Below are 26,171 nucleotides of genomic sequence, written 5' to 3' on the forward strand. Positions count from 1 at the left end.
CGCCCCCATCAATTTTTTTTTCTTGTTTTAGGTCGAGTTCGAGTTGCCTGTTCTTGACACGGGTTTCTTGTTCCCGCACTCGAACGGTGGGAACACGACTCAAGAACACTGTTCTCTAAACAGGATCACACACCACCTCCTCGTCAGGGTTTAACAGGAACACACAGAAAAACTCGTGAGGTTTTGATTTTTGAACAACTGCAAAAAGAAGAGAGATGACTTACAAAGCTAGAGACAACAGGAAGTTTTGCAAAATTAATATCGATAATTTCCCGTAACATAAAAAAAGAAAGTTCCTGGTTAAATATAAAAGAATTCAACCTAGTTATCCAAACATTAACTCTCGAATAACGTACATGGACGCCGCCATATTGAATGTTACTTGTCACTGTCAGCGACAACCGGTTGTATGTTCCCGGCGTTCGAGCGGCTGACCCAAGAACAACGAATCAAGCTGTTCGTGAACATTCGAGAACAAGCCGCCCAAACTCAGCCTAATACTCCAGAGTCCAAATCGATCTCTCATGGACAAAACTTGATTCCTCTAAATTCCTCGATCAAAATGAAGTGAGCTACAGTTTGTCTGTATTGCTGAACAGAAACAGTTGCTGATAATAAATGATCGAAACGAAGATGATATAATGCTTGGAAAAAAGTTAAAGAATTCGGAATCGAGGGCGCTGTTGATGGATACTTGGCCCACAGTTTACAAAGCGAGTTTGACGTCACACAACATTTGCAGCGAAATTCGTTGGGTTGAAGTTTCTTCATTTTTTGCGAATTCGCGGAACGAATAATTGATCTAAAGTCATACTCTCGCGTTCGGGTTCACTTTCGCACCAAGTACAAAACAGCCTTTTAATAACCTCGCTGAATGGGCCAATTACAGGGGCCTATGTCAATGGTCATTAATAACTCGTGCAGTCTAATCTATTTGAAGACAGTCGTGTCCTAGGATGAATTGTGAGCGCCGCTGTCACTGCAGTGGCTTCACCGTACGGAAACCTGTACTCGTTTTAAGAGAGCGCTTCCGCTATGATGGTTGGCAATGTGTGTCTTTGTTGTGAATGGGTGGTTGAGGGGCCCACTGAACGTTGGTGTCTCACCTTACATCGTGAAACTTGTTTGCCTACCATTACCAAGAGTGAAAATACATCCAAATGATTTGGAGTGGCTCAAGTTATAATTCTTGAGCCGAAATATCCATTAGCATAGGATAAAATATCGGACTGCTTTTCTGATGCAGTGGTTTTAGTGTTTGACGTGTAAGTGGATATCACAGCTGCGTGATACTTGGAACGTGTTTTAAATTTTCATTGTGTATCACATACAACCCTATATATGAATGAAAAAGACCATTCATCCTTTTGACTTAAGCAAGTTCATATCTTTATGTACCCCGAGCGCGACCAAGAGAGAGCGCAATTTTCCCAGCAACGGAGGCTCCTCTGGTAGGACCTGCACTTCGCTGGTTGACAAACGACTATTAAATGCGTGCGTTGCGGTCGCGCAGCAACCAACAAAAATGAACACCTCCGACGATCATACACTTATATGATTTAACAGCTAGTCGAGTGAGATTCACGATGCTTAGCCCTAAATGTTTCACGTATAAATAGGACCCACTTTTTTCATGTCCTTCTTAAGAGACATGTGAAATATGTCTGAGAAATAGCAAAGATTATAGCTTCAATGGAATAATACGTCACCTTTTAATTAAATGCTCCACTTGATAAAACTGTGAAATTACAACAAAGATTGCAAGCTTGGAACCTTTTTAGGGGATCATCTCTACGTAAGAGAGACTCTGATGTTTTCCACCAAGCATTTATGCACAGAAGAATTATACTAAGCAAGTTATTTTCACAATAAACATTGATGAGCTATCCTCGGGAGGACAGAAAATACATTTTAGAATAGAAACGCCACGTTGAGTATGAATCACCCCCCAAAAGGCAGAAAACATTACAGTCTGTTTTTGACGGTATCTGTTGACCCTCTAAAATAATGTTGACAAATCAGCCGCAGACATTTTCAACTTAAATTTGCAAACTGAAAAAACTGCTTTCATACCCTGCTGTGACAAAGTCTTTTTCAGACAACATTTCAATGCATTTGCCAGCCAACGTGTGTATTGTTTTCATCATTATAATGATCACGTTCGTCAACTTTAATTGTGCCGTTTCGAAATGTCGCAATACCCCCAGTTGTAGCAACCGAATTTGCGGACTGTATTAATGAGCCTCTGCTCGGTACAGTCAGTCAGTGCACGCTGCTTGCACAGGTGTTTAACATAAAGTCATTAATCATGGCTAACGAGTCAGAGCAAGATCCGCTCCTCGTCATTTTTCAAAAGGAAAGGCTGGATTAGCTCGAGAGGAAAGCCATGTTCATTTTTTTGTGTGAACGAGAGTCAGGTTAGCTACAGTGTCGCTTACTTCAAGTTCAACCATGCTCGGATTCTAATCGCATTAATCTCGAAGGTGTGAACGTTAATCGCTGTTGTGTAAATAGGCTTACTCTGAATGTTAATTTTAGTTCAGTAGAAATGTTTTCTTTTCGTGGTGTGCATAATGAAGGAATAAAGGCATCTCTAGACTCTACTGTGGATATGCATGCATCACCACGATTGTTTTTACGAAAGGATGAACAAATTCTGACCCTATTCAGGCACCCTATAATTGGTGCTTGACCTTGTGCTCAATTTTGAAGATTTTGTCCAGCAAGCACCGAGTGTCTCTAACGACATGTAATTCATAAAAGGGATGTGATTTTCCCGCTGTCATTCAGTGAAGTGGTAATTTGTTGACCGCACAACGTGATATCTTTTGTATCCAACTGCAAACGTTGGAATTATCTGTGACCCTCGTCAAGTTCTGTTAAACCAACCAATCAAGGCGGTCCATTTCCGCACTAGCCATTAATAGAAGAATTGCACCTCCTTAGAAGAATAGCTACCTTCTTGTGATTTGGAATGCCCTTGGCAAGCCGTAGTGAATTTCTTTGTCCGATACGTCTACATTTGAGAATGTACTTGTAGGTTAAATCTTTGCGAAAAATCCACACAGACACCGTCATCTCTCATCATGAATAATGTTAACTGGCAGTGTTCAGCACGCGAACACCACATACGCCTCACTTGGCGCAACAAATCATAATTGCTCGTAAATTTCACAAGTGGTTGGCTCCGCTGAGCACCTCCGATCTACAATGGATCGTTCCGATCCCTGACCTTAATGTTTCACTCCCAGAAGGGAAGAGGGGAGGAGAGAGCACAGGCAATTTCCTCTGCAAGCATCACGCAGCACTATACGGATCACATCCCATGCCGGGATGATGGTCCGCGGTCTGCATAATGCGCCCTGAATACAACGCCGCCTCATTACCATGCGTGGTCATGACACGACGGCGTATTTTTCGCGGTTGCCCTTGATGCATCGCATTGCAGCATCATGCATGCTGATGAGGAGTGCATCTCTCGCCAAGAAGGAAGATGGCTGCACTAATGACTAGCACTGACGGCAAGGGAGGAGAAAGGGGAGGAGGGCATTACCGTGGATAGCGCAGCTACTTAAGACGCCATCGGGAGATTGCCGAGAGATGCTCCTTCTTGAATGCCAAGGAAGTGGATTTATTTTATGACTTGCATTTACGGAAGTGTACGTTCACTCGCCTCGGTGGTCCATGTGTCGTTTCCGCGCGCATACCGTTCGGATGTGTAACACAGGTGGTCGTAAGTGTGCTCTTGCCTGCCCCAAAACTAGAGGAAAATGTTAGCCCGATCTTCTCCATCTAAGTTGAAGATTGCTACTGTATTGAGTTTCTGATGTTCGAGCCGTGCGGCGCTGATGCTGCATCCATTGACTAATTACACTCTTGCGGCACTACCGCCCAGTGAAACGATTGCGTTTGCTGATTGCCCAATGGTTGGAGCTCATTGCTTCGTTTTGAATAGTGTTTCTTTACGTGATTATTGGCGTCGCCATTAATTTTGAACCACTGCTGAGAATATCGAGAGGACCTGATCCAATGAACAAGGGAGGTTGGATTTAAGTATCTTATAAATAGCCTTTTTCAATACTCTTCACCTCACACGCCTTCATTTTACAAAACTTCGCGTTGCCTCCGTCCACAATGAGCCTTTGCGTCTGAAACACGCAATGGTCGTCGGGCCGAGCCTGACAGCATGGGCAACCTGAGCAGTCAGGAGGACGACAGCTACTACACCGACGACTCTTTGAGTGTGATGTCCGAACAGTCGGCCAGGATGCGGCCAACCCGGAGGGGCAATAACATTCCGATTGAGCCCCCGGAGGCCGACCTGAGCCACCTAACAGAGCAGGAAAGGGCGCATATCTTGTCTGTCTTGGCCAGGGCTAGAGACTTACAGGCGAGGGATGAAAGACGTGTCAGGTTAGTTTAAAAAGGAAAGAAAAAGAATGGAAAGATGAAAAACAAAAATGCTATTCAACTTTAAAATTTTGGTCCAACACCAAAAGCCTATACAACCACCGCTCAGATGCTCCATGTTGTGGAAGATACCACATCATACCACGAAGGTCAAAAGTACTGAGGAACTTACTGCCTTTTCCGGTTTTAGTCTAGGAAGACATCGCCCGAGTCAACAGAAATAAAAGCGAACCTTTCGATGACAAAGCCTCATGCAGAGGACGTTGCCTGCGCGTAAGTCCTCATCAATATTAGAACACGACACCGTGCATTACGTACGAAGTGGTATACATGTATTTTGAATTTTTGTAGAATTCGATGTATCAAATTCATGACAAATATGAATTTAACTATACTTAAACAGGCAACTAATTGCTAATAACCCATCGTACTTCGAGACACTCCGTAAACAAGGCCTCCCAACCTGACATATTTCTTACGCTTAACTGTATACTTTTGTCTTCGAAATAACTATTGAAATCAAGATAATCAGCGGTACTCAAGTATACCTCGTATAATATTGTACCAAGGCTTTTTGTCTGTCACCGTTTCTACCGTGTATAGAAAGTTTGAGCTAATAAGAAAAGTGCACCTTCCAACTCCGTGTCGGTACCTCTGCGTTAGAGTAAATAACACGTCCTCTGCCTGCTCAACTGAAGGACATGTATTTTAACACGAGAGTACGTGCGTTTCTAACCGGGTTTGGCTTGTTTTGCCCATGAAGTCTAGCTGTCCCAATTGCCAGTTTATTATCACAGAGAAAGAAAAAGAAGGAAAGTTGCGTCAAATAAGCATAATTATTAGCAAGGTGTTAGTAGAGTAACATCATGCAAATAGTAAGTATAAGATTAATGATGTGGTATTCATTAATTATTCGGCAGGCGTAAAGCGTATTACTGCTCGATGTCATATTAAAAACTTGCGAGCACTCGGGTTCAGTTTCGCGACATTATATAGTAATAATTATGCAAAGTCAGCCAAGAATGTTCAACTTTGTCACGGTAAATTAGCTTTTCCGCTATATTGAAAAAAAACCTGCAGCTTTTTGTTTGTTTTTGCTTTGTTATTGCTTTTTCTATCTGTCTTCTTTTGTTTGCTTTTGGGGTGCTTTTCTTGGGGAGAGGGTTCCGCTGATGGTTCGAGAAAGTTTTCTTTTCATCACACATTTCATCACGAACCATAAAAAAAATTACTGAACAATTTTACCAACGTGGCTGAAAGTCGTTAAGTCCACTCATACCCTACGTCTTTTTGAGGCGTACAATTAAGGTGAAATTTTGATAAATGTCAGTGCGGTCCCTCCTCAGTGGCGTAACTACGGGGGCCACGCCCCCCCCCGAATGCCTGTTACCCTGGGAGCCCCCCCCATTTGGAATCCATAAACAACTTCTGTTGCAGCTCATTGTCCTTTGGTGCCCCCTTGAAAAAAATGTGTGCACCCCCGGGTGCCCCGGGCCCGCACATAATAACCCTAGTTGTGTCACTCCCTCCTGCTGCCTTTGCAAACCAGTGTTAGAATGCCGATTTGTCGGTTTTATGCTGCTGTAGCTACGTTAATTAGTGTTATTTTCAGCAGTATCACAACACGCAGTGAGTTTTATAATTGATAAGATGCACTGTGTTCAACCATAGCGAGCTTTTTAGCTGGAGTTCATCAGATCAATATGAAATTGCTCAGCCGCATGGTAAACCAATCAGATTCGTGGTTGCTCGGTTGTTCGATCTTGGCCTTTGTGGACATGTCCTTGCCTGAGCTTGCAATTTATTTTAATTCCAATTGCGGTAGATGCTTGTCGCTAAAAGGCACATCGAGGATAGGTTCTCACTGGAGGAATTTAGGTGTTTGCGAATGTACAGTTAAGCGCAAATATATTCATGTCCATTCCAACTTATTCTGCTAAGATAGAATTTACAGCCAAAAGACCATAGAGTCGACAACCAAAAGCTTAGATCTTTGCCCAGAAAATGCTAGTTTTTGTGTGCCTGGGTTGACCATCAGTCCGGTTTAAATGTTTTAACAAAATAGCAAACTGCCACATGTTTCAAACGGTATGAATAATGTTGGGCTTACGTGTGAATATCCTGTGTAAATAAGTGTAAGTGTAAATATACTTGGGGCTTTTTTTTAATGGAGGGCCAGCACACGATTTGGAAATGCTACATTTCGGTGAGTGTGCTCTGATTCTTTCCGGAAGAAAATTCATGCAAAAAAACTGGCAATGACTATATTATTGCCCGACTCTGTATTGTTATTAACAACTATAATAATTATAGTCAAAGATGTATTGGTATCATGACATTTCTTGTCTTTACACGGCATGATTGGTGATTTTTTTTCATTGCGAAAGCAGCTCCTAATCTTGGTGCACAATACCAACACCAGAATGATCATGCGACGGAATACGAAACGATATGGCGGATACACGGTGTAATCGTGCAGTGAACCGAGAACTACTACGAACTGTCAAATTTCATCAGCGTTCATTATGCGCGGTGTAAATCGTTTCCCTGGTGACGGTTTTCATGGCATCGTGGCGAGTGAAGAGTTCCCGTAATAATTATGCGGAACGCCAGCGGCCAAATGTTATGCACATCAGAAAAAACAAGCGGCGCGAGGATGTGTATGAGAAATGTGATGTTGCTGTCGCGGCTTTGTGGGCGCGTAAGCTAAGCTGCATATCAAATCACATCAAACATGTGAAAGCTTTTGAAATCATTTCCGGGTATTTCTACTCTACCACTCAACAGTAGCTTAAGAAAAGGAAGAAAACGAACAAACAGAACAAAACAACAATAAAAACTCTAAACAAGATACTTTTCGATGCACGGATCACTCTCCTGTCCTAGTCCAACGTAACAGACTTGCCACGAAGCAGATGTCATTTTCGGGAGAACTTTTACCCAGATAACACCGCGATGTTCCTCTCCCGTCGGCAATTTTATAGAATCGAAGGATGACAAATGCCTGCAATATTATCTACCACAACCAACCACGTTATTCTCTCCACTTTCCCAAGATCACATAAAACAATGTGCTGCCTAGCCTTGGCGTCCATCCCGACCATCGTATTTACACCTGGACCTCTGTTACCCGACCGGGATAATATTATCGCTACAACCCCCCCCCCGCCCCACGCTCACACAGGGATCGATGGACTTTATGGACGCGAGACCGCGCTGGTGTAAGGCTTGCGCCAAGATATGCACCTGCCTGTGACGTCACAACTTGCCAACTCGATCGGACCTTTACAACGGTACGGCAATTCCTGTAATTGAACGTGAGGCACCTCAAGCAAAGAAAACATGACGGGGGAAACTTTCCCGTGTTGGAAGTACTCCATGGGAGGTGAAAGTGGGAGTGAACCCTTGTACGTCCTTGTTCAATGCTCTTACCACCATTACGAGTTTTAATGGCTGTGCCATGTAAACGCGTGCATTCTGTTGATTCAAGGGGAATGCTGAGCTCAGTATTGTTCGTTCTTCTTTTTCTTTTTTTTGGGTTTGATTTATGATATTTTTCCGAGAGAGATGCAAGAATTAATGAGACGAGTTATTTCTATTTTGCGCGTTTTTTTCTGTGATAAGTTTGACTTCCCTAACTTAGTAGTCCACTTTGTGACACGAGTCTCCAGATTGCATGTGTCGCGACTTCCAACACGACCAGTTAAGTCTCCTGCATTGAAGGCACAAAAAGATGCAACGCTGATTTGCTTGACATATTCAAACGTCCGTTGGGCTCGTGTGTAACTTGCCTATACCCAGAGCCTAACTGGTGTTAAAGTGAATCATTGTTCATGTACATTTCGTTTGTTAAGCCCCGGAGTTATAGGGACTGCATGAATTAAGAAATAACCGTAAAGTAACATCTTGAATGCAGTGTTAGAGGCAAAAAGAGAAGGGCAGGGCCGGTTGCAGTAACATCACTTTAATTTACCTTTTTTTGGACCTCAGCATACAAATCTGAGCAAGGAATCTGTCAAGGCTCGTCCCCGCTGGTTCATCGACCTTGTTCAAAGTTCAACTATTTATTAGTTTTAAATTTAAAAAAACGTAAATGCAACATGAACATCTCGTCAAAAAAAATTGGTCTACGTAGGCTGTATTTGTGCTCCTTCAATGATAACGACAGTGCTTCAAAGATTTGTTGTACTTTGTTTTTTGCAAACATTTTATCAATGGACCACTTCGTACGGCCCACAAGCAATTCTGTCTTTAGCCATAGTGTCGACTTCTAAACGCCTTGTCGTGGACGTTAGGATGGAGGTTTTAATCTGAGAGATTACTTTGCGTAAGCCCTGACTTCAGATATATCAGTCGGAGCAGCTCAGGAAGAATTTTAACCGTTTGACGACGGTTATGTAAGGTCAATGAACATACGCAAAAGAGGACTCGGCCTGGCAATGATCCTTGGACAACTGCCTACTCTACTCTAAAAATATATGTAAAAATCGGTCCAGCCATTTACCCTCAACTATTTATGGACATACATGTACTGTTTTAAATTGTGCTACCTTTTGCTTCCTTTTCAAAGGTTAATTGTTATAGTTTCGAAGGATTAGGGGTCAATTCCATTACACTTTGGACGTTTAATATTACTGAAATTACAGCGTTGTGGATTTAACTTTCGTATCCACCCTGTATTACGCATTAGCGCAGTGTTACACTGAGGCATTTTGGTTTCACAGAGCTATGCATTGCGTAAACCCAAATAAAGATCATTGTCCGTTTAAACTCAGGCAGACTTTGCGTTCCTCTAAAATAGGCTGGTCTCCACAATCTAGACTACATCATGGTCCGGTGACATTCCCAGTTTGCCTGGGGGAACGGGCATAGATTGCCGCCTACGCAAACGGCATTGATGCTGCTCAAAATGCACGTCAGCCGCACGCACCTCTTTTTCCGCGGCCGTGTCTTGCATGAATTTGTGGGAACCAAACCCATCTAACACGGCTCTTAAACCGCCATCAACCGTCCGTTGTTTCCGGTGGAATGATCGTCGTCAAAAAAAACAGAATCAAGACCAGGATTCGTGCGTCCAGAACTCTCCCGTGTGGCACCGTGCACTGTCATTTCGTGGCGAACTTGATAGGTAAATACCAAAGGATGAGTTGTTCTTTACGGTCGATTGTAGGTCGACTAACGCAGGGCAGCCGTCAAAATGGGTCAGATCTACCCTTCCCCGTAACATACGGAAGCCCTTGTGACACATCATGGATTCGGTAGAACAACGTGAAAAGGTGACAGAATCGTCAAGCAGGTTGACTAAAACGGACACAGTAAAAACACTAATTAATGACAAAAGGAAAAACACAAACTAAAAACAGGATAATAGTGCCAGAATAAGAAGTTTGCAAGCAAAGAAGGTTTTCTGAAAGGAGCAAATCAACTTTGTTTCTAAAATAATGTCGTTCTCTGTCACTTTCCATGTTCATGATGGTTTGTAAGTCAGGCACCGAATGTTTTCAAACGATTGTTAACCTAACTGAACTGGCAGACGATGGATGACCTGTATTTCCATACTGTAGGTAAAGTTTTCGCGGGTGTCCTTGCGGAGTTTAGAGAAAAAGGTCGTGGTATTTCTCACACATATGCAACACATACGTTATAACGAACACCGCAAAATAGATAAGATAATATGTCTTTCGTCATATGACCACAGACCAGAGAAGGATCGACTTGTGGTACCCCCAAAATACACGATCTAGGTACGTACATGCATTTACGTGACAATTCAGGCACTATTTAATTCAATGATATGAAGCGCATTGTGAATTTATGCCACTTGACATGATTTGAATGTTGAAAACGTTACCGGTGCACTGATAACATGAGGTTTTTTTCTATTCACAATGAAGAATGTGCTTGTATAATTTCACCATTTCTATAGAAACGGAGTTTGTACACGAATCTAACTCGAGTCGCAAGTTTTGTCTCGACTCGACTCCGGTGCAAAAGGTTACTGACTCGATATGATCCACTTCGTGCAAATAGACTTGACTCTAAAATCCAACAATTCGTTTCTGAGGAAAAGGTAGAAATTAATGCGGCACACTAATCTCACTCGACTGTCTCTAACTGTACATTTTCAGGGACCTCGAGGACGATTTCTCAAACTATGCCGCCTCCGTCCTCCAACGAGCGTCCAACGCCGCCACTACGGAACCCGAGGCGGGCGCAGGAGCCAAACAGGGTGACCTCTGTCCCATATGCCACGTGACCGAGCTGGTACCCGACCCCCAGCCCGGCTCCGCACAGGAGGGGCAGCCGTGCGGGGACTGCGATCGGGTAGTCTGCCTCCAGTGTGGATTTTACGCACCAGCGATAATGTCCGATGTAAGTCACACTTTGTTTTCCCTGGTGTGAAGCCCTTTTTAAACCTTATTTTTCCTTTGTCATAATACATGTAATTATGTTTCATTCTTGCGTAGGCCTATAAAAATATCGACATGCTGGGAAGGTGTAAAATACGCGGATCTACCATTTGTGGTAATCATATCCATGAGTCGATTCCATTTATTGCATGAACTGTGGTATCCACTTCCACTGTTTTTATAACTTTCCCGTGAAGTATTTATTTCACGATAGCCATCCATTTTTCATGGGCGCCTGAGTGAAGTAGCTAGGACTTGCAACAAGAACAGATTGATGTCAAGAGTCTTCGGAGTATCCCCAGAGCCCTTGAAATATGCTTTTAATATGCCCATGCTTGGAATGCATTAATATTTGAAATACGTGTGCAAGCCGTAAAGGACAAATGAATGACTTGATGTGAGGGGTTTTAATTAGGCACACGCAGTCAACGAGAGTACGCCAATTCTCACAATGTTGTCTCCAGTTTAATGTGGAAACAGCACCTTCTTTGGGTTCATAACTGTGGCATCGGTAATTTTTGGCGACTGTGTTTGTCCGGGAACCATGGCGTCACTAACAGAGGCAGGTGCCTGTCAATTCAAAGGACAAAGATAGATTCGCGAAGCTTTCACAAATCATGACGGTGCGCCGCGTATATTGACCTGACAACTAATGGAGTTTTTGTCAGATTCTTCAACAATTTCACTGTAACCGAAACCAAAAGAAACAATAACACCAGACTTCCAACACTCAAATTCAGGTTCCCCTGGCCCACTCAAAGAAAACAGATCTGCGTTGGATTAATATTGTTACTGAATACCCGAACGAACGCTTGAGTTGGCGCCGGACATTATCGCCTTAATTGACAATATGTCCACCTGCACGCATCGACCAAGGCTAATTTACATCAAGAAGCTTGAACAAGTGCAAGTCCACACGTAATGTTTGTGAAATGATGTGGAGCTGTCTGCTGGGATGTATTCGCTACACGTTACTGCATGCCACGCGCTTCATTTTCGTATCACTGTTGTGTGACTTAGCCATATGTCGTCTTAGATAGGTTTGACATGGATATATTTTTGGAATGATTTTTGAAATAATCTTAAATCATTATGGTGCCTTGAGATTCCGAGAACTTGAAACCCGCCCAGATCACCCCGGCATCTTCCCTCTGGAGTCTTAAACGGATTCACATAGCCCTCATATAGTAATGAAAAAAAGATGTGTGTTATTCGTCAAGTGCTAATTTTGTCTTCTTTTCATTTCACCTTGTCCTGATAGCAAATTATGTCCTGTTATTTTTGTTACTATATTTACTGCACGCGAGTAGTCGCTTTTTCAGGATCAATCAAAACGCTGCGCAATTTTTTTAAAAAATTGGACAGGTATGCCTGATATGAAATGTTGGCAGTATGTGATGTTCGCCCCCAGACTAGAGCGAGAGACGTTTTACCTATTGAGACACTGTGCGTTTTCATGTGCGAAATCGGGAAACAGTGTGCCCCGGGAACGATCGGGTAATTCAGCCTTATTGACTGCAGTGGTACACTGCAAGCGATGTCATGTCTTAGATTAGGGGTGGCTCCTTTGCTCAAGGAGTGACGGGAAGATGGTTTACTATAGTAAGCCTGGTAAGAACTGGTAACTCGTACCATTTCCGAATTGGAAAGTGAAATGATTGCATACACACTGATAACCGTCTATAGTGTGAGATACAGACAGATATTCAGCCTGGAGCTGTGCTCCTGAATTGCATATTGTCCTGCACGTAAATTTCCATGGGTTTTATTACCTGGACAAACATCCAGATGTCGCTCTACAGAACCGTCAAAGAGGATCGTGTAGGATGATCCCCGCCTCACCCCCTTCCAAAAAACCCTATTATCAACCAAAAGTAGCTTACATTTTAGCCGAACATGAATGTCTGGAGTTTTTTTTATATCAAATTTAGACTTGGGGTATAAGCGTTTCCAAACTGAAGACTTCATTTAAATTTGATGATGAAAAGTGCTTTTTGTTCTGTCCACTGGGATTTACCAGAGCAAATAAACGGCTTTTGTTAAAGCTCTTTAATACCCTTACACATGGGATTATTGGAAAGGCCTTCAAATGAGGATACTGAACCTGAACGGAGGTCTGCTGTGTTAAAACCTCTTGTATTTTGCACAAGCAGACAGACTCCTGAAATGGTTCAAAGTGGTTATACTGCAAGAGAAAATAAGATCAGCATCTTGTCACAAGTTGACTGAGGTAAATTTTCACAGGCTCAGCTGAAACTGCTTTAATTGCACTCTGAAACTGCACAAACAATACAGGCGTTTCACAATAGTGCGCCTCCAAGAGTTTGCAACGCGTTGACCAATCACAGCGCGCAAGATCTGTCGACCCAATGCGCGTTTGGTCAACGCGTTGCAAACTCTTGGAGGCGCACGTGAATCGCCCGTGATAACAACAATTGCCTTCGGAAATAACATTGGTTTCATCAAGTTCAGAGCTCGGATGCAGTTGAAAGAAGTAAGGAACCCAAACACTTGTGTGATAATTTAGAATTTGAATTCACTGACTTCGTGCACTTGCAAGATACACTGTATAAACGTGCAATGGACGCAGCAAAAATGAGTTGTAATTGAAAGCATCTCTGCAAGACATCTCAAATTTTAATCAAGTCCTCAGTTTTGAAAAGATAAAAACTCGCAGCTTTAATTTGATGCCAAAAGCAATCATTTCTGACGATTGTTTCGTGGTGAAATAAATGTTACTTTTAGGGGGCTTTTTCCGGGGAGGGTTACCCTGTATTGTCTGGTAATCCGAATACGGTGAGCTTCTCCCTTGCATTCAAATGTTTAATTTTTAAGACAAAAAGATGCCATATTCGTACAGTTTTTCGTTGATCTGAAATTACTCAGCCCTGAATTCGATGTCCACGGGGCGACTGGTATCAGACATGGCAGAATCTGTTTTACTTATATTGCATCCTCGGAGCGTCCTCAACTACTTCCTTTGTAGGTCACCTGAATTTTTTTACATTTTATCACATACAAATGAGGTGAAAAAACACGAAATAATGTCAACCAATCTGTTGGAATGTAAAATACTTGGCAGCAGGAACTTCTAATTTTATACTCTGTGGGGCAGTTCCCGCGTCATGGTCATAATACAGGCGACGGCTCTTGCAATACCTAAACACGTAATATGGCTGCGCTCATATTACTGTGCCATAGACTGGGTTAGGACTTGCGCGCACAAGTTATGGAAGCGGTTGCAGTCATCTCCCCAAAACCCGTGTGTTACATCTAGCCGTACCGAGGCAAATCAAGACACATTGCACCTTCCCACATTTCCAAGTCATTTACAAATCCAGTCTGAATAATTATGCCAACATTATTGTACACACGTTTCAACATTTATTCATTACAGTGTGACTGCTGTCATGAGAATATGCAAGAGTGTGTGCCCAGTATGCGGATGCTGTTTGTGCTATAAAATTATGTATTAAAACTATTTTTCAAGACCGTAAATATGCCTACTTTACTTGTGCAACCCATTTTTTTCCCTTTTGTCTCGTTGACCGGTGACAGCGCCCACAGTTGGCGGAAATTTAACACAAAGTGGCAGCCATCTTTTAAAAAAAAGGGAAAAGGAGAAGCGTCTCATTTTTCCCCTTTTAACGCGGATGCTATAGATTTTTTTCTTTACTAAGCCTAATAACGGAGACCTGCAACAGTTAATTTTACCCGGCCCAAATTTGATTCTCAGAAACCCATTTCAATATGATTCAGTTGTTGGCACAGGGCGGTGATTCTGTTTCCTGACTTGAAATAAATACCACTCACTGGTTGCCAAGCGCAGCCATGGCGAGACTTAGGCTCGGTAGAATTGAACGAAATTGTCCTACCCTGATAATTTTTGCCATTGTCGATACAAGAAATCAGCCCCTTTCATACCTCTTTAACTTTTCGTGTGGTGTTGTTCATGGCATTCACATTATCATGCATTAAAATTTGGGATTCGTTCTTTCCCTTAAACTTTAAAGACCTTGCTTCGCCCTTGGACGATTTCATGTAGATACCTCTCTGTAATTCCTGACTGCGGGCGTTTAAAGTCTGCACAATCCAAGGGAGGATCTGGTTAATAAGGGCGCAAGAAATTAGCACGCTCCAGTGAAGTCTCCGGCATAATTAGAGTCTATCACGGTCTACCGATTCTCTTCGCGCAGGCATATTCAATGTTCACACGTCCTCTCCAATCGATTGAGGTAGTCGACTACCAGCGTAAAGCGACCAGTGCCCCCACCAACCGAGGGACCCTAATTAGGCCGGTTGGCTAACGTAGCTGTGTGCAAATATCGATCGGCGTCGACATTACAGCCCTGCGATATTGACCACCTCAATATGCATGTGACCATTTTGCTGTGATCTATTTGAAAAACAGCTGTGCGGTAATGAATGTGTGGACAGTTTTAGGCTTTGCAAGGGACATTACTCCAGAGGTATTTAAAGGGTGCTTGGGAGTCAACATTTCCAATGATTTTGGATTAATTTGAGAATCCCATTAAATGTTAACAGGCCTTGGCTTGCAATGGTATAAAAATTGATGGACATCCCTGTAAGCACTCTTGCGGGTTCATTGATGCTATACCCTTTAACCTGAAAAGTGGTTGACAACGTGAAAGCATGCTAAGCAAACGGTCGTAGCCTGAAATTGATTTGTGTACATTTTTGGCCATGTTTCCTACCCTTCTGCAATGCAATCGTCTATGACATGGAGGTCACAGTGCAGTGAAAAGTAACTAGGCCTATATAACAACCTATCTGTCCCTTAAGGGAGCCCTGCACAGCAAGGCTTCTGGATCAGGCGCTTGGTATAGCTAGTGTCTCCTGATGAAGCCAGCTTGACACCTGCAACAGCTGCCCAATGTCACAAAAGCTCTTCAGGCTTAACATCATTTTTATGAAGCCTGCGTGCCAGCACAGTGCTCAGTGTTGCATACCTTCAGTTTCATTGTGCTTACAGACCTCAAAACTGGTACTCCATGGTGCTCCAGATTAATGTTATTGGCTTCGTCCACAAGTAAATAACCCTTCAACAACACAGTTAGGCCGGTCATCTGGTTCCAGCCTCTACATGTATAATAGGGGGGGGGGTGAACGACATTGAAGGGATACTCTTCTCGTCTTCCCTGTATTCATACTATATGTTAAATAAAGAGAAGGGCACACGTCATCCTTTGGATCGCAGATGCCAGACTGTGCTGATAGCCATATCGTTGCTGGATCACTCTCTCTCTCTCTGAGTTGACACACAGCGTCTCTAAGCACAGCTGGGTAGGTCCACATCGTTCTATAGGAGGCAATTCCACGTAGAATTGCTTCTATCCAAGAGTCTAGATACGTCCACTTTTGTAATCTCTGCAGTGTTCCCAAGAATAGCAATGTATGCTGCATAAAACCTACCGAGGAGCTTGAATTCCTGTGATGTTGACTAAAAGTCGCTTTCTCCCAACTCACTCCTGCATCCGCTGCGGGCCCAGTTCTCTCTGAGAAGCAGTGCCACATCTGGCAACATCTTTTTGTTAAAACGCCAGTTGACCACATCAGAAGCTGCCAGAAACATCAGTGGCACTCAGTTTGATCAGTAACTTTTTCCCGAGAGCAGATAATGGACATCTAGTCAAAGAAGTCAAGAAGTTGAAGGTCAGCCACAGAGCTGGGTATTTTTGACAGGAAGCGCCTGCGTATTTTATATCTGTTGCTTCCAAGCTTTCTGGGTTTTCACAACTTCAAGGAGGTCAAATCACGTTCTATTGAAGGTGGCAGTATGGAACAGTATTTTGAAGCTCACGCCATCTTCACTGTGATTGGGTCCCTTTTTTGTAGCGCATGTCTTATACGTACTATAGGAAACATGCTTCATGGTATCGCATCAAGATATAAGGTCCACTTCTTTTGACGTGTACGTCATGTACAGTACACAATTCTTCAACGGAACCACAAAGTGGCCACAAGTAGTGAAGCTGAGGCGTCCTTTCTAGAGTGGCACAGAAGTGAAAGCGGCAGAGGATTTCTGCGTTGACTTGCACCAACCTAGGGGGGAGTCCTATCGTGGTTCTGATAACGAAGCATTCCCAGCCTCTCTCCAAATGTGTATGCATGCTTATTGAAGTACTTTAAAGCAAAAGTCATAACGTTGCCGGTCTTTGAAACAGTACACGTTTCTCCAGCATGGCGCTAAAGCGCTGAAAACGGTGGTTTAGGGAGGCTTTGGCCTTCCCAGAGCCGGTGAAGAGCCATGACTGAAATGTAAACCTCGTCAAAGGGGTTTAAGATGTTGCCAAATATACATCTGTGTGTATTGAAAAAAGTATCACAAACTTACAACGCCCTAGCGTTAAAGACTGGCCTAGACCAGTCCAGCCCAACCCATCTGAGCCCATCTCAGTCCATCCAAACCGGATCAGTTCAGTAAAGATAACAAGCCCAATGTTGGTCAGTCCAGCCTAACAAAGCCCAAAGTAAACCAGCCCAGTCTAAGTCCGATGTAGCACTAGCCCAACTCAATCTAACCTTCTGTTCAAGACCAAGCAATCACTGCTCACAATTGTGTAGGGTTAACTGACAGAAGTGCTAAGTCTTTCTTCATACAAATGACTGGTATTGGTTGAATGATAGAAGTATTTGTTTACACAGTTGATGCTGAAGTATCAGCCATGCCTAATGCTTTCCCGTGTGCTGGGTCGATTCTGCGGACTATCGATCATAGCAAAATGAAAAAGTCCCGTCTCCATTCCCAAGGATCGATGACCATAATATCGCCGTGTTTATGCAAACAAGGCTCGAAGCCACTGTGTCTGTGCGATTTGCGGCGGTTTCAAATAGTCGAGAAACCAAACCTGCAAGCAGGGCTGCGCAATTCAGCGTCATACGAAGTGATACAGACGGCTCCCTTTTTAAGGGTGAATGCAATGCAGTACATTTATTTTACCGAAACAGATGTAAGAAGACCTTTGTGTGTCACGCAGTTAACCTTATTTTTAACTGCTGCATTTTTTGCTCTGCCAATTTAAATGGTATTCTTATGTCTCTTTGGTTCAACTTCAATATTGTATTCGTTTGTGTACAACAATTGACTGCTATAAATTTTGACATTTTTCTGTACTAAATGTCTTTCCAATGGTTATTTATTGTGCGTGTGCGTGGCAGTAAGCCAACTTTACTAACACGCGAGAGTGTTCCTCTTGGGTTGTCTTTGCCTGAGCGTGGATGGGGGAAGGAGGATTATCTGTAAGACCCAATTATTTAATTGAGCGCACAAAGACGCTTATAATTAAAGTAGAGATGTTGTGTGCAGGTTGTTTTATGTTGCAGGCAGCAATATAATGTGAGCAACAACCCCCCCCACCCAGAATGAGCCGTAAGTTTTACGCAGATATCAATGTCACAGGACGAAAAAAAGAAGTCACCATCATTACTTTTCAATAATGTGTATGCAGAGTAAGGATGGCATCCCTATACAGAAACCACTCATGCACATCATTCTGACAAAACAGGTGTTCACTTTGTCATTGGTCGTTTAAAATGTCCATTCATGGGTCATTTTAACATGGTGGAGAATGCTTTTGTGTGTGACTTTTGATTCAGTAACCAAGTTGCTGTGCATGTCAATTTCTTCTTTCTTATAAAGATAATCACTTGCTTTGGGCATGTGATTAGCAAGGAGTATTACAGTATACCAGTGTACAGAAATTGTTTATTTCTATGGAGTGAATTTTTATGTGTGGCCTTTGACAGAAGTAGCAAGTTTCTTTTGCTGTCCAGTGTATTTCCCTCGGTTGAGACAGTAGACACCGACAAATAACAGCTGGTCGAAGCCTAGGAATAGTGGGTCACGTTTGACCGTAGCTGATCCACAGACAATCCCCTTTCCTTAGGGAGATTTCTTTGGACACACTATTCGAAAACAGCTCGATTTGCAGCCGATATAAGGAGAGCTAAATGCCTGGTTGTTCGACGAGCGTTGGGTGCGGCTCGCAACAGAGCGCAGGGGCATTTTCAGTGCGCTCCCAATCGTGTAATGCAAACGGTGACGTAAATAGGTCATGTGGTCTACTTCATTAAGCGCAGGGACAAGAACTAGCATTACATTGAAGGGTAGTCAAGTCATAAACTCTAGTCTCATCCTAAGGCTACAGTACGAACTGTCGACACAGAAAATATCCCGAGTCCGCCAAACAGCGACTAAACCTATCTCAGAAATGTTGTCAGTGAGTAATATGGGGTTCACCATTTCAACAGAATAAACCATTAGTAATTACATGTAGTCCGTGTCCTCTGATTGATATCATGGCAACCGTGCCAGATGTCTGGAAAGGTTGTACAATTTTGTATATGTAGAATTCTATTTGTTATTTTTCAGTACTCGTAACCATCAAAGAGAATGTCCAATATTTTACATACATTGACGATGAGTATAAAGATGCAATTCATTGCATGAATCATTCAATAATCAGATGAAAACTGGAGACAACGTAGTTCAATGGTCGAAGCGCAATGCATCCAGCTTTTAGTAGGGTACATGTATTTGCATGTCCTGACGCAAAGCAGATGATATTTTAAATGTCACTTTTTTCTCTTTGGAAAAGACTCAAAATATCTATTACTGAGCCTTTTCCACCACAATGGCAATATTGTCTAGGGACAATGCAGAGTACAGTCCCGTAGGCGCTGTGTACCATTCACCATAAACCACCTGGTGCTATTTGGATTTCACGTTTCTTTTCAATTTGTGACACTTTATCATGCTTCTTTTCGTCTCAACTTGGAATCCAAAGAACCCCCCTGTGAGCCTTGTCCAGAAGTTCACACTAAATGCCATGGCATTTGCGGGTCCTTGTTCTCAGGTGGGTGATCGAGTATGTGGCTTTAATTCACTGCCGTGCCCCGCGTCTTGTTCTTCGAATCTGTGCTTCAGGGTTCTTCTGCAACCCTCGGACAGTATGCGTTCACTCCGACTTGAGCAGCGTCTCAGGCGGGCTCCACCCCCTGAATACCGTTTTCCCATGATATCACCTTTTATCCCCTCCAAGCCTTCCTAAAGTTAACTTTGTTAGCTAATGTCTTTCACACTGTTCATGAAACTTCCCAGTTTTCCTGAAACAATTCTCAAATGCTTGAAAGCGTGATTTGTGCACTTTTGTCGACACTGAATGAAATGTTTAATGGCGGCGCTTAGTTTACATGCCGATCTCATGCAACAAAATTTGATGTCGCTGTAAACGCACCTTCACGAGAAGGTCCAGAACTGACTTTAAAGCATGAAAAGAGTTGTGTTTTAACAACTGTGGCTTACTGTATAACGGGGCGGCAGGTATTACCTCACAATGCACAGGTATGAGTCCAGCTACGTCTCAAAGATGGTTTTACTGCGCTAACAAAATCAGTCTCAAACTTTTGTCTGACTGAAAATGATACGAAAGACACAAGAAACTGACCATGCAGAGCTAGTTCGATTTCTGCCATGTGTTATTCCCTCGTCTCTAGTTTATGTCCCATCCTTGCTGGACTTTTAAGCAACTATTTTAAAGAGGTAGTGTGAATGCTTTACGTGATTTTTTATTCACTTTATTGACAATGTGTGATCAGGTGTCGATTCCAAATAATACTAAATCAACGGTGCGATTCAAAAGCGCGTGAGTACACGAGACAGTCCCGGACCTTGTCAGATCATGGGTACAAAGTCTTGGTAGGGTTTGCATGGATACATCCGTAACAGACATTTATTTTTCAAGCATGTGTGGCTTTTGGCGCCACTGACATGTGGAAACTCAAGGAGCTTATACTTAAATTTCTATTTACACGTTATCATTATCATAACATTGTAAGATAAATATGGGTTTAGAGGTTCACTTATCGTCTGATTGTATGTGTGGCTTTTCTGCAGAACTGCAATTCATTGGAGCGTTTTATTTGATCGAAACTTTCCGGCTATGAATCACAGGCGAGTTGTCATCGACCTGCAGAGGGTGTTAGGAACGTATAATAAATGTATAATGTTCATCGAAACTTTCCGTTTGCATATTGTAGTTGCTATGAGACCACTGCTAATTGGTTATGAGTAGATTCGACGATAACGTGCTTTTAAACAGCACACGCGCTTACGTGCACACGTTTCCGCTTTTTTTTTTCTTTTTGTCGAATGCGCCGACGGAGTTTAAAAATTCATCTCACCTTCACTTTTTTTTCTTGTCCACACCGGCAACCGTGCCAATAGCGGCGCTTTGACCTCGATGACGGGTATGAATCACAGGCGAGTTGTCATCGACCTGCGAGAGGGTGTTAGGAACCGGTCCTGTCGGACGGGAAGATGGGAGGTTGGGAAGGGTATTGCCATAGTAACGAGACATGCATATATTGCATGTTCCAATTTTTCCGAAGGAGTGGTCGCAGGGTTTTGGTTTTACCGTGCAGGGCATCCAGGCCTGAGCAATGATTGACTGACTATAGTGAGACGAGACGAGACGGTCATTAAAAGCATCTTCAGTGTTACATTGTCCTTAATGCAGGGCTCCTACGGCAGGACGCTTAATGGTCAGGTGTTGGGAAGTAAGTTTAAAGATGTTTTTAAAGTATTAACCAATTTGAGAAGAATAGGATTGAGGCAGTTTACAATTAGGAGGAACTTTGTCTCTGCGCGTCCGCTTTAGCTGCGTATACGGGAAATGTCAAAACTGCCTGCATTTTGTGCTCCTGGGAGGGCTGGGGGGAAATGCATTCGTTCCAGTGATCCCTTTAGCTCAGGTGACATACCTGGATCTAGTTTCTGCGACAATCGAAGTGAGGGGGGAAGGAATCCATGACCAGCTCATGTAGAATTATGCAGATTAACCCCCAGTACGGCGCTTCCTGCCGTCCAAGCGATAATAAAACACGTAGGAAGTCGCCAAGCCGATATTATCGTCAGGGCAAAGCGCATGCTGCTTTTTTCATGGTTTTTAGCTGAGATGTAGAATACCGACCAAGATGCAGGGGGATATCAAATTACCTCGCCTAGATATGCAGAAGTGCGCCATTTTTTTCAGGAGTAGGGCACCATGATAAAGCGGTCGCGCGTGATGGCCACTTGTTGACTCACATTTTGAAAACCCCGGTACGTGTTTCGGTCATGTTTTGTACTCCACTCTTGCAAGGAGTTTGGGAGTACACAGACCAGTAAATTGAACCTTACTGGGCTCTTTTTTATGGTTAGAAAACACCGATTCTGGATATTTATAGTCAAACTCGGAGGTTGAATTTAATTGGTATCGAAATCTCCATAAGCAACCTTACGGGGGAAAAATCTACCCAGCTTCAACAGCTTCGGTTTTTTTTCCTCATGGCAGATTGACTATACGGAATACACACTACGTATAATGTATCGCGAATCTAAGTTTTGAAAGTTGATGGGCTCATTGGAATTTAACTGCTACAAGAACTACATGCAAGTGATTTAGCACAGCAGTTAAGGGTGGTGTACACCATTGGTTTTTTTGTCGTAATGTCATAAGATTGGCTGATTAAGGTGTGTAATATTCCCTGCAACTTACATTCCACTCACTTGATTCATGATTGAGTCAACTGCTTTGTGAAAAATCGAGAAAACATTTTAACGCTAAAATTGAAAGTCTTGTAGTTTATCTTGCGTAAAATCTATGGATTATAAGGCGTTCGTAGTTTAAAGCGAACATCGTCCGCGGGGTCAGGGTGGGAAACTAGCATGACAGGTTCTCATTCCCTTAAGAAAGGAGCAGTTTTCAACAGCTAGGAGTAATCAGTGAATTTATCCTGAATTAAGGCGCCTCCTTGACAATGTAGCATTGCAGATTCATGCAAAAACTTCATCCAGGAACACAGCAGTCGACTCATGTCAATGACATCGAAAAGAGCAGGCCTATAGTGATAATGCACGTGCGCGCGCGATCGTGTTTATAACGGCACTTTCATGTCAGTTCACACATCAATGAAAGTCTAAAACACCATTCATAGTTGAGCCCTTAATAATTATAAGTAAAAAAATTATGTCTTAAAACAAGGGGGATTAACGTGAGGAAATCGTACTTTTTGTTGACGAAAGTCATCGTTATCGGAAACAGCCGCCATATTGGATCATACCATTATTATCCAGGAGTGATTTTGAATTCGGAAAGTTTTCCGTAAAAAACCTTTCCTTACATAAAATTCAGCTTCAAACGGATCCAATTTATTTTCTACTTTACGCCTAACACTCTAGTTTCTATAATTTCAGTTCACAGTGTTTTTGGTGAAAGAATGTCGGCATATTTTTAACTGCTTTTAGGTTTATCTATTCATTAATGGAGACTTCCACAACATCTGCAAACACTACATATACGAAATTTGGCGCCTGTTAAAGCATGTGTTGTGCAAAGTGAAATTAACTCTATTACGATGGTCGGCCCGACCATCGTAATAAAAGAGAACAAAACTGTTGTTTTTCTGGAAAATTGAGACTGTTGTGTATTTTCTTTCAAGTAAGATATTTCAGGATTATACGGTATTCCGATTTTCGGGATTTTACCAGTGGTGTACACCACCTTTAAGGGCACTGTACGACCTGGCCCTATGGAACACCAGTTCTGCGAAGGAGAAACTGAGATGGTTTTATGAAAAAGTAAAGGTCTGAGTATAGTGCCTTAAGGTGCCCTTCCACGTGCGCGTCAACACTTGCGCCAAGCGTTGCGTATCCGTCAAAATCGCTCCCGGGTCGGTTTTGGCGGCCAAACGCAACGCACACGTGCGTTAAGTTAATGGAGGAGTTTATTTTGTCTCCGTGAAAGTGAAACGCATGACCGAATCGTGTAAGCAACGCACCCCATCAAAAAGAAATATGGAAAGGCGCCTTTTAGCAGGTAACTCCGCGCCGCAGGCCTGATTTATAAGCGCTGCAAAATGAGAAACAGAAGGGTCACATAATTATACCGCTCGTCTCGTTTTACCAGTTGCAAGGTGTTCTAGGCTTGGATGTATGGCCCTCACCACATCAATCAACGGATGAAAATACACAGAGCGGTTTCCGAAAGGCAAACATTTACGTGAAGTGGGCTGAGAAGGGGCATCTTTAGCCAGGATTCTTTCCCCTTCCTGCTCTTGAGTCTAAGGATGCGACGCCTGTCAGTCTCAACCGAAGGAAATGAATTGCTTGCACAAGCGTCTGACGTGAGCCTTCACAGGGACTCAGGCTGTTCGTTAATGCAAGATACCTGTATACTACAGAACCTCGGGTCGGGATGGCTGATTAAATATTCATAACGCACCGACGGATGTATTTTTCTGAAACACGAGCCCTGCTTGTGAATTATAAATGCAGTATTTGAGAGCACGGTTTCGCTTCATTTTACTTAGTTACACAATGGACTATAAATGTCTTTGTTTTTTCTGATTTGAAATATTGAAGTTCTTCTTGATTGCAGTGTACCGCCTTGAGCAGAAGAACCCCCTTATTGGTTGAAAAAGAGGCATATTGGTCGGGAGTGTTCATCTTGTTGGTATAGCTACTAGACCGCAACACTCAAATTTCATAGTCCTTTGTGAACCAGCGAACTGCAGTTCCTACCTAAGGAGCCGCCGTAAAATTGCGCCCTCACTTGATAGCGCTCGGGGCTCATACTGTAAGGGCGAGTTCGGACAGCCTATTCTTGACACGAGTTTCTTGTTCTAATGCTCGAATGGCGGGAACACGACTCAAGAAAACTGTCTTCGGAACGAGATCGCACACCACCTCCTCATTTCCTTTCCAACAGAGCTTATCGTCTATTACCGTTCCCAAGTACTTGTGTTCATGCACCTGTTCAATGACATTCCCATGTATTTGTAGAGGTTCGATGATCATCTCTTTAGTTTTACTTGTATTTAAGGACAAGAAGTGATCATTACACCAACTAACGAACTCGTTCACTTGAGCAATATAGTCCTCGCGATCACTGTACAAAAGGCCCTTGATCACAGCGTCATCTGCATATTTAGGTATACTACACGTTGGGTTAGTGTTTCTACATTCACTCGTGTATAGCGAAAAAAGAACGAGTGATAACACGCATCCCCGAGGAGCACCAGTATTCGTGATCAGTTGTTGAGACTGGTGACTTCCAGTTCGAACTGATTAAATCCTGTAGGACTGGGGAGAAAATTGTGAATACAAAGATTCAACCTAGGGTTAATTAACATGTCCGACAACATACGAACCAAACAATGAGGAACGATCGTATTGAACGCCCTTGAAAAATCAACAAAAGTGACCTTGTGTAAGACTTGGAGTGGTCAAGATGTTCAAGCAATTTACGAAGATAAAAGAGGATAGCATCTTCGACATCACGATTTGGGCTATAAGCGTATAGATTTGGATCTAGCAAATCACGTGTTTCATTCAACACTTTATCAAGAAGACACCTTTCAAAGCATTTCGTAATATTTGATGTTAAGGCCACTGGACGTAAATCATTTGGCTCCTGAATTTCAACCCCCTTCGGAAATGGCACAATCATTGACGTTTTCCATAGTCTTAGAGTATTGCCAGAATCCAGACAGATTTGAAAAAAATTTGCAGAACAATGAGGCTAACTGTTGACTACAGAACTTAGGCTAAGTACTTTGTTACAGATTCCGTCCGGACCAGGTGCCTTATTTACCTTAACCCTACCAAACAAATTGCTGATATCTGCCTCACTAACAACTATCCCATCATCCTCACCGAGCTGTGAGATAAGACATTCTAAACGACCCCCCAACTCCTCATTCTCTTTACTGAACTCACGAACCTCAAAACGACCGTAAAATTATTTAGTTCTTCAACAAAGTCCGCAAAAAGATCCGGTGTTTATGACATGAAAAGAATTCCAATTTTTTGGCACCCTAAAACATGTTTGCCACCCCCAGAAATTTAGTTATGGATCCGCCCATGCAAGCATGCGACACTACCTGGCGACGTGTGGCTCGAGGGAATGACTTTGGTCGAACACTTGGTAAACGCCGATGCGGTGAAGAGGTAAAAGAATACCGGTTGAATTGCCGCGCCCCGGGGGGAGCCGACTTGAAATTGATCCTTGCTATTTACACACAGTCCAGGGATGATGCTGTGAAACGCAGAGTCCGGTATCTGACCGCACGATCAGATGCTTGGCCTCAACATGCTGCTGTGAAAGGTGTTTTGTTACTGAGGAGTTTATCTCGCCACTAAATTGCCAAATTTAATTGCCAATGAGTATCGGCTCTGTCCTAGTATAGTTGCGCCAGGGAACAGTGCTCCGGGAATCGTGCTTCATGCTAGCTTTTGAAGAAACATCAATAGATATGCGTGCAGGCCCCAGCCGTCATTTTTTTTCTGGG

General features: G+C 42.9%; 1 protein-coding gene across 6 annotated transcripts in view; it reads left to right on the plus strand.

Annotated features, from left to right (window-relative positions):
* The first annotated feature begins 3,229 nt into the window (after positions 1-3,229).
* The window catches only part of LOC110987729 (uncharacterized), an 88,473-nt gene continuing 65,531 nt past the window's right edge, over positions 3,230-26,171 (plus strand). For 3 of the 6 annotated variants that reach the window (XM_022250738.2, XM_022250739.2, XM_022250741.2), the window contains exons 1-2: positions 3,244-4,413; positions 10,539-10,782. In XM_022250738.2, the coding sequence (XP_022106430.2) occupies positions 4,187-4,413; positions 10,539-10,782 (471 nt within the window). In that variant the 5' untranslated portion in view covers positions 3,244-4,186. Of the gene's footprint in view, positions 4,414-10,538; positions 10,783-26,171 lie in introns of all 6 variants that reach the window. The other 3 variants (XM_022250742.2, XM_087136296.1, XM_022250740.2) reach the window with 3 other exon arrangements.

The sequence above is a fragment of the Acanthaster planci genome, linkage group LG04 (assembly GCF_054643075.1).
Source record: "Acanthaster planci isolate LZ-2023a linkage group LG04, COTS_SCS, whole genome shotgun sequence".
NCBI classification, from domain to species: Eukaryota; Metazoa; Echinodermata; class Asteroidea; order Valvatida; family Acanthasteridae; genus Acanthaster; species Acanthaster planci.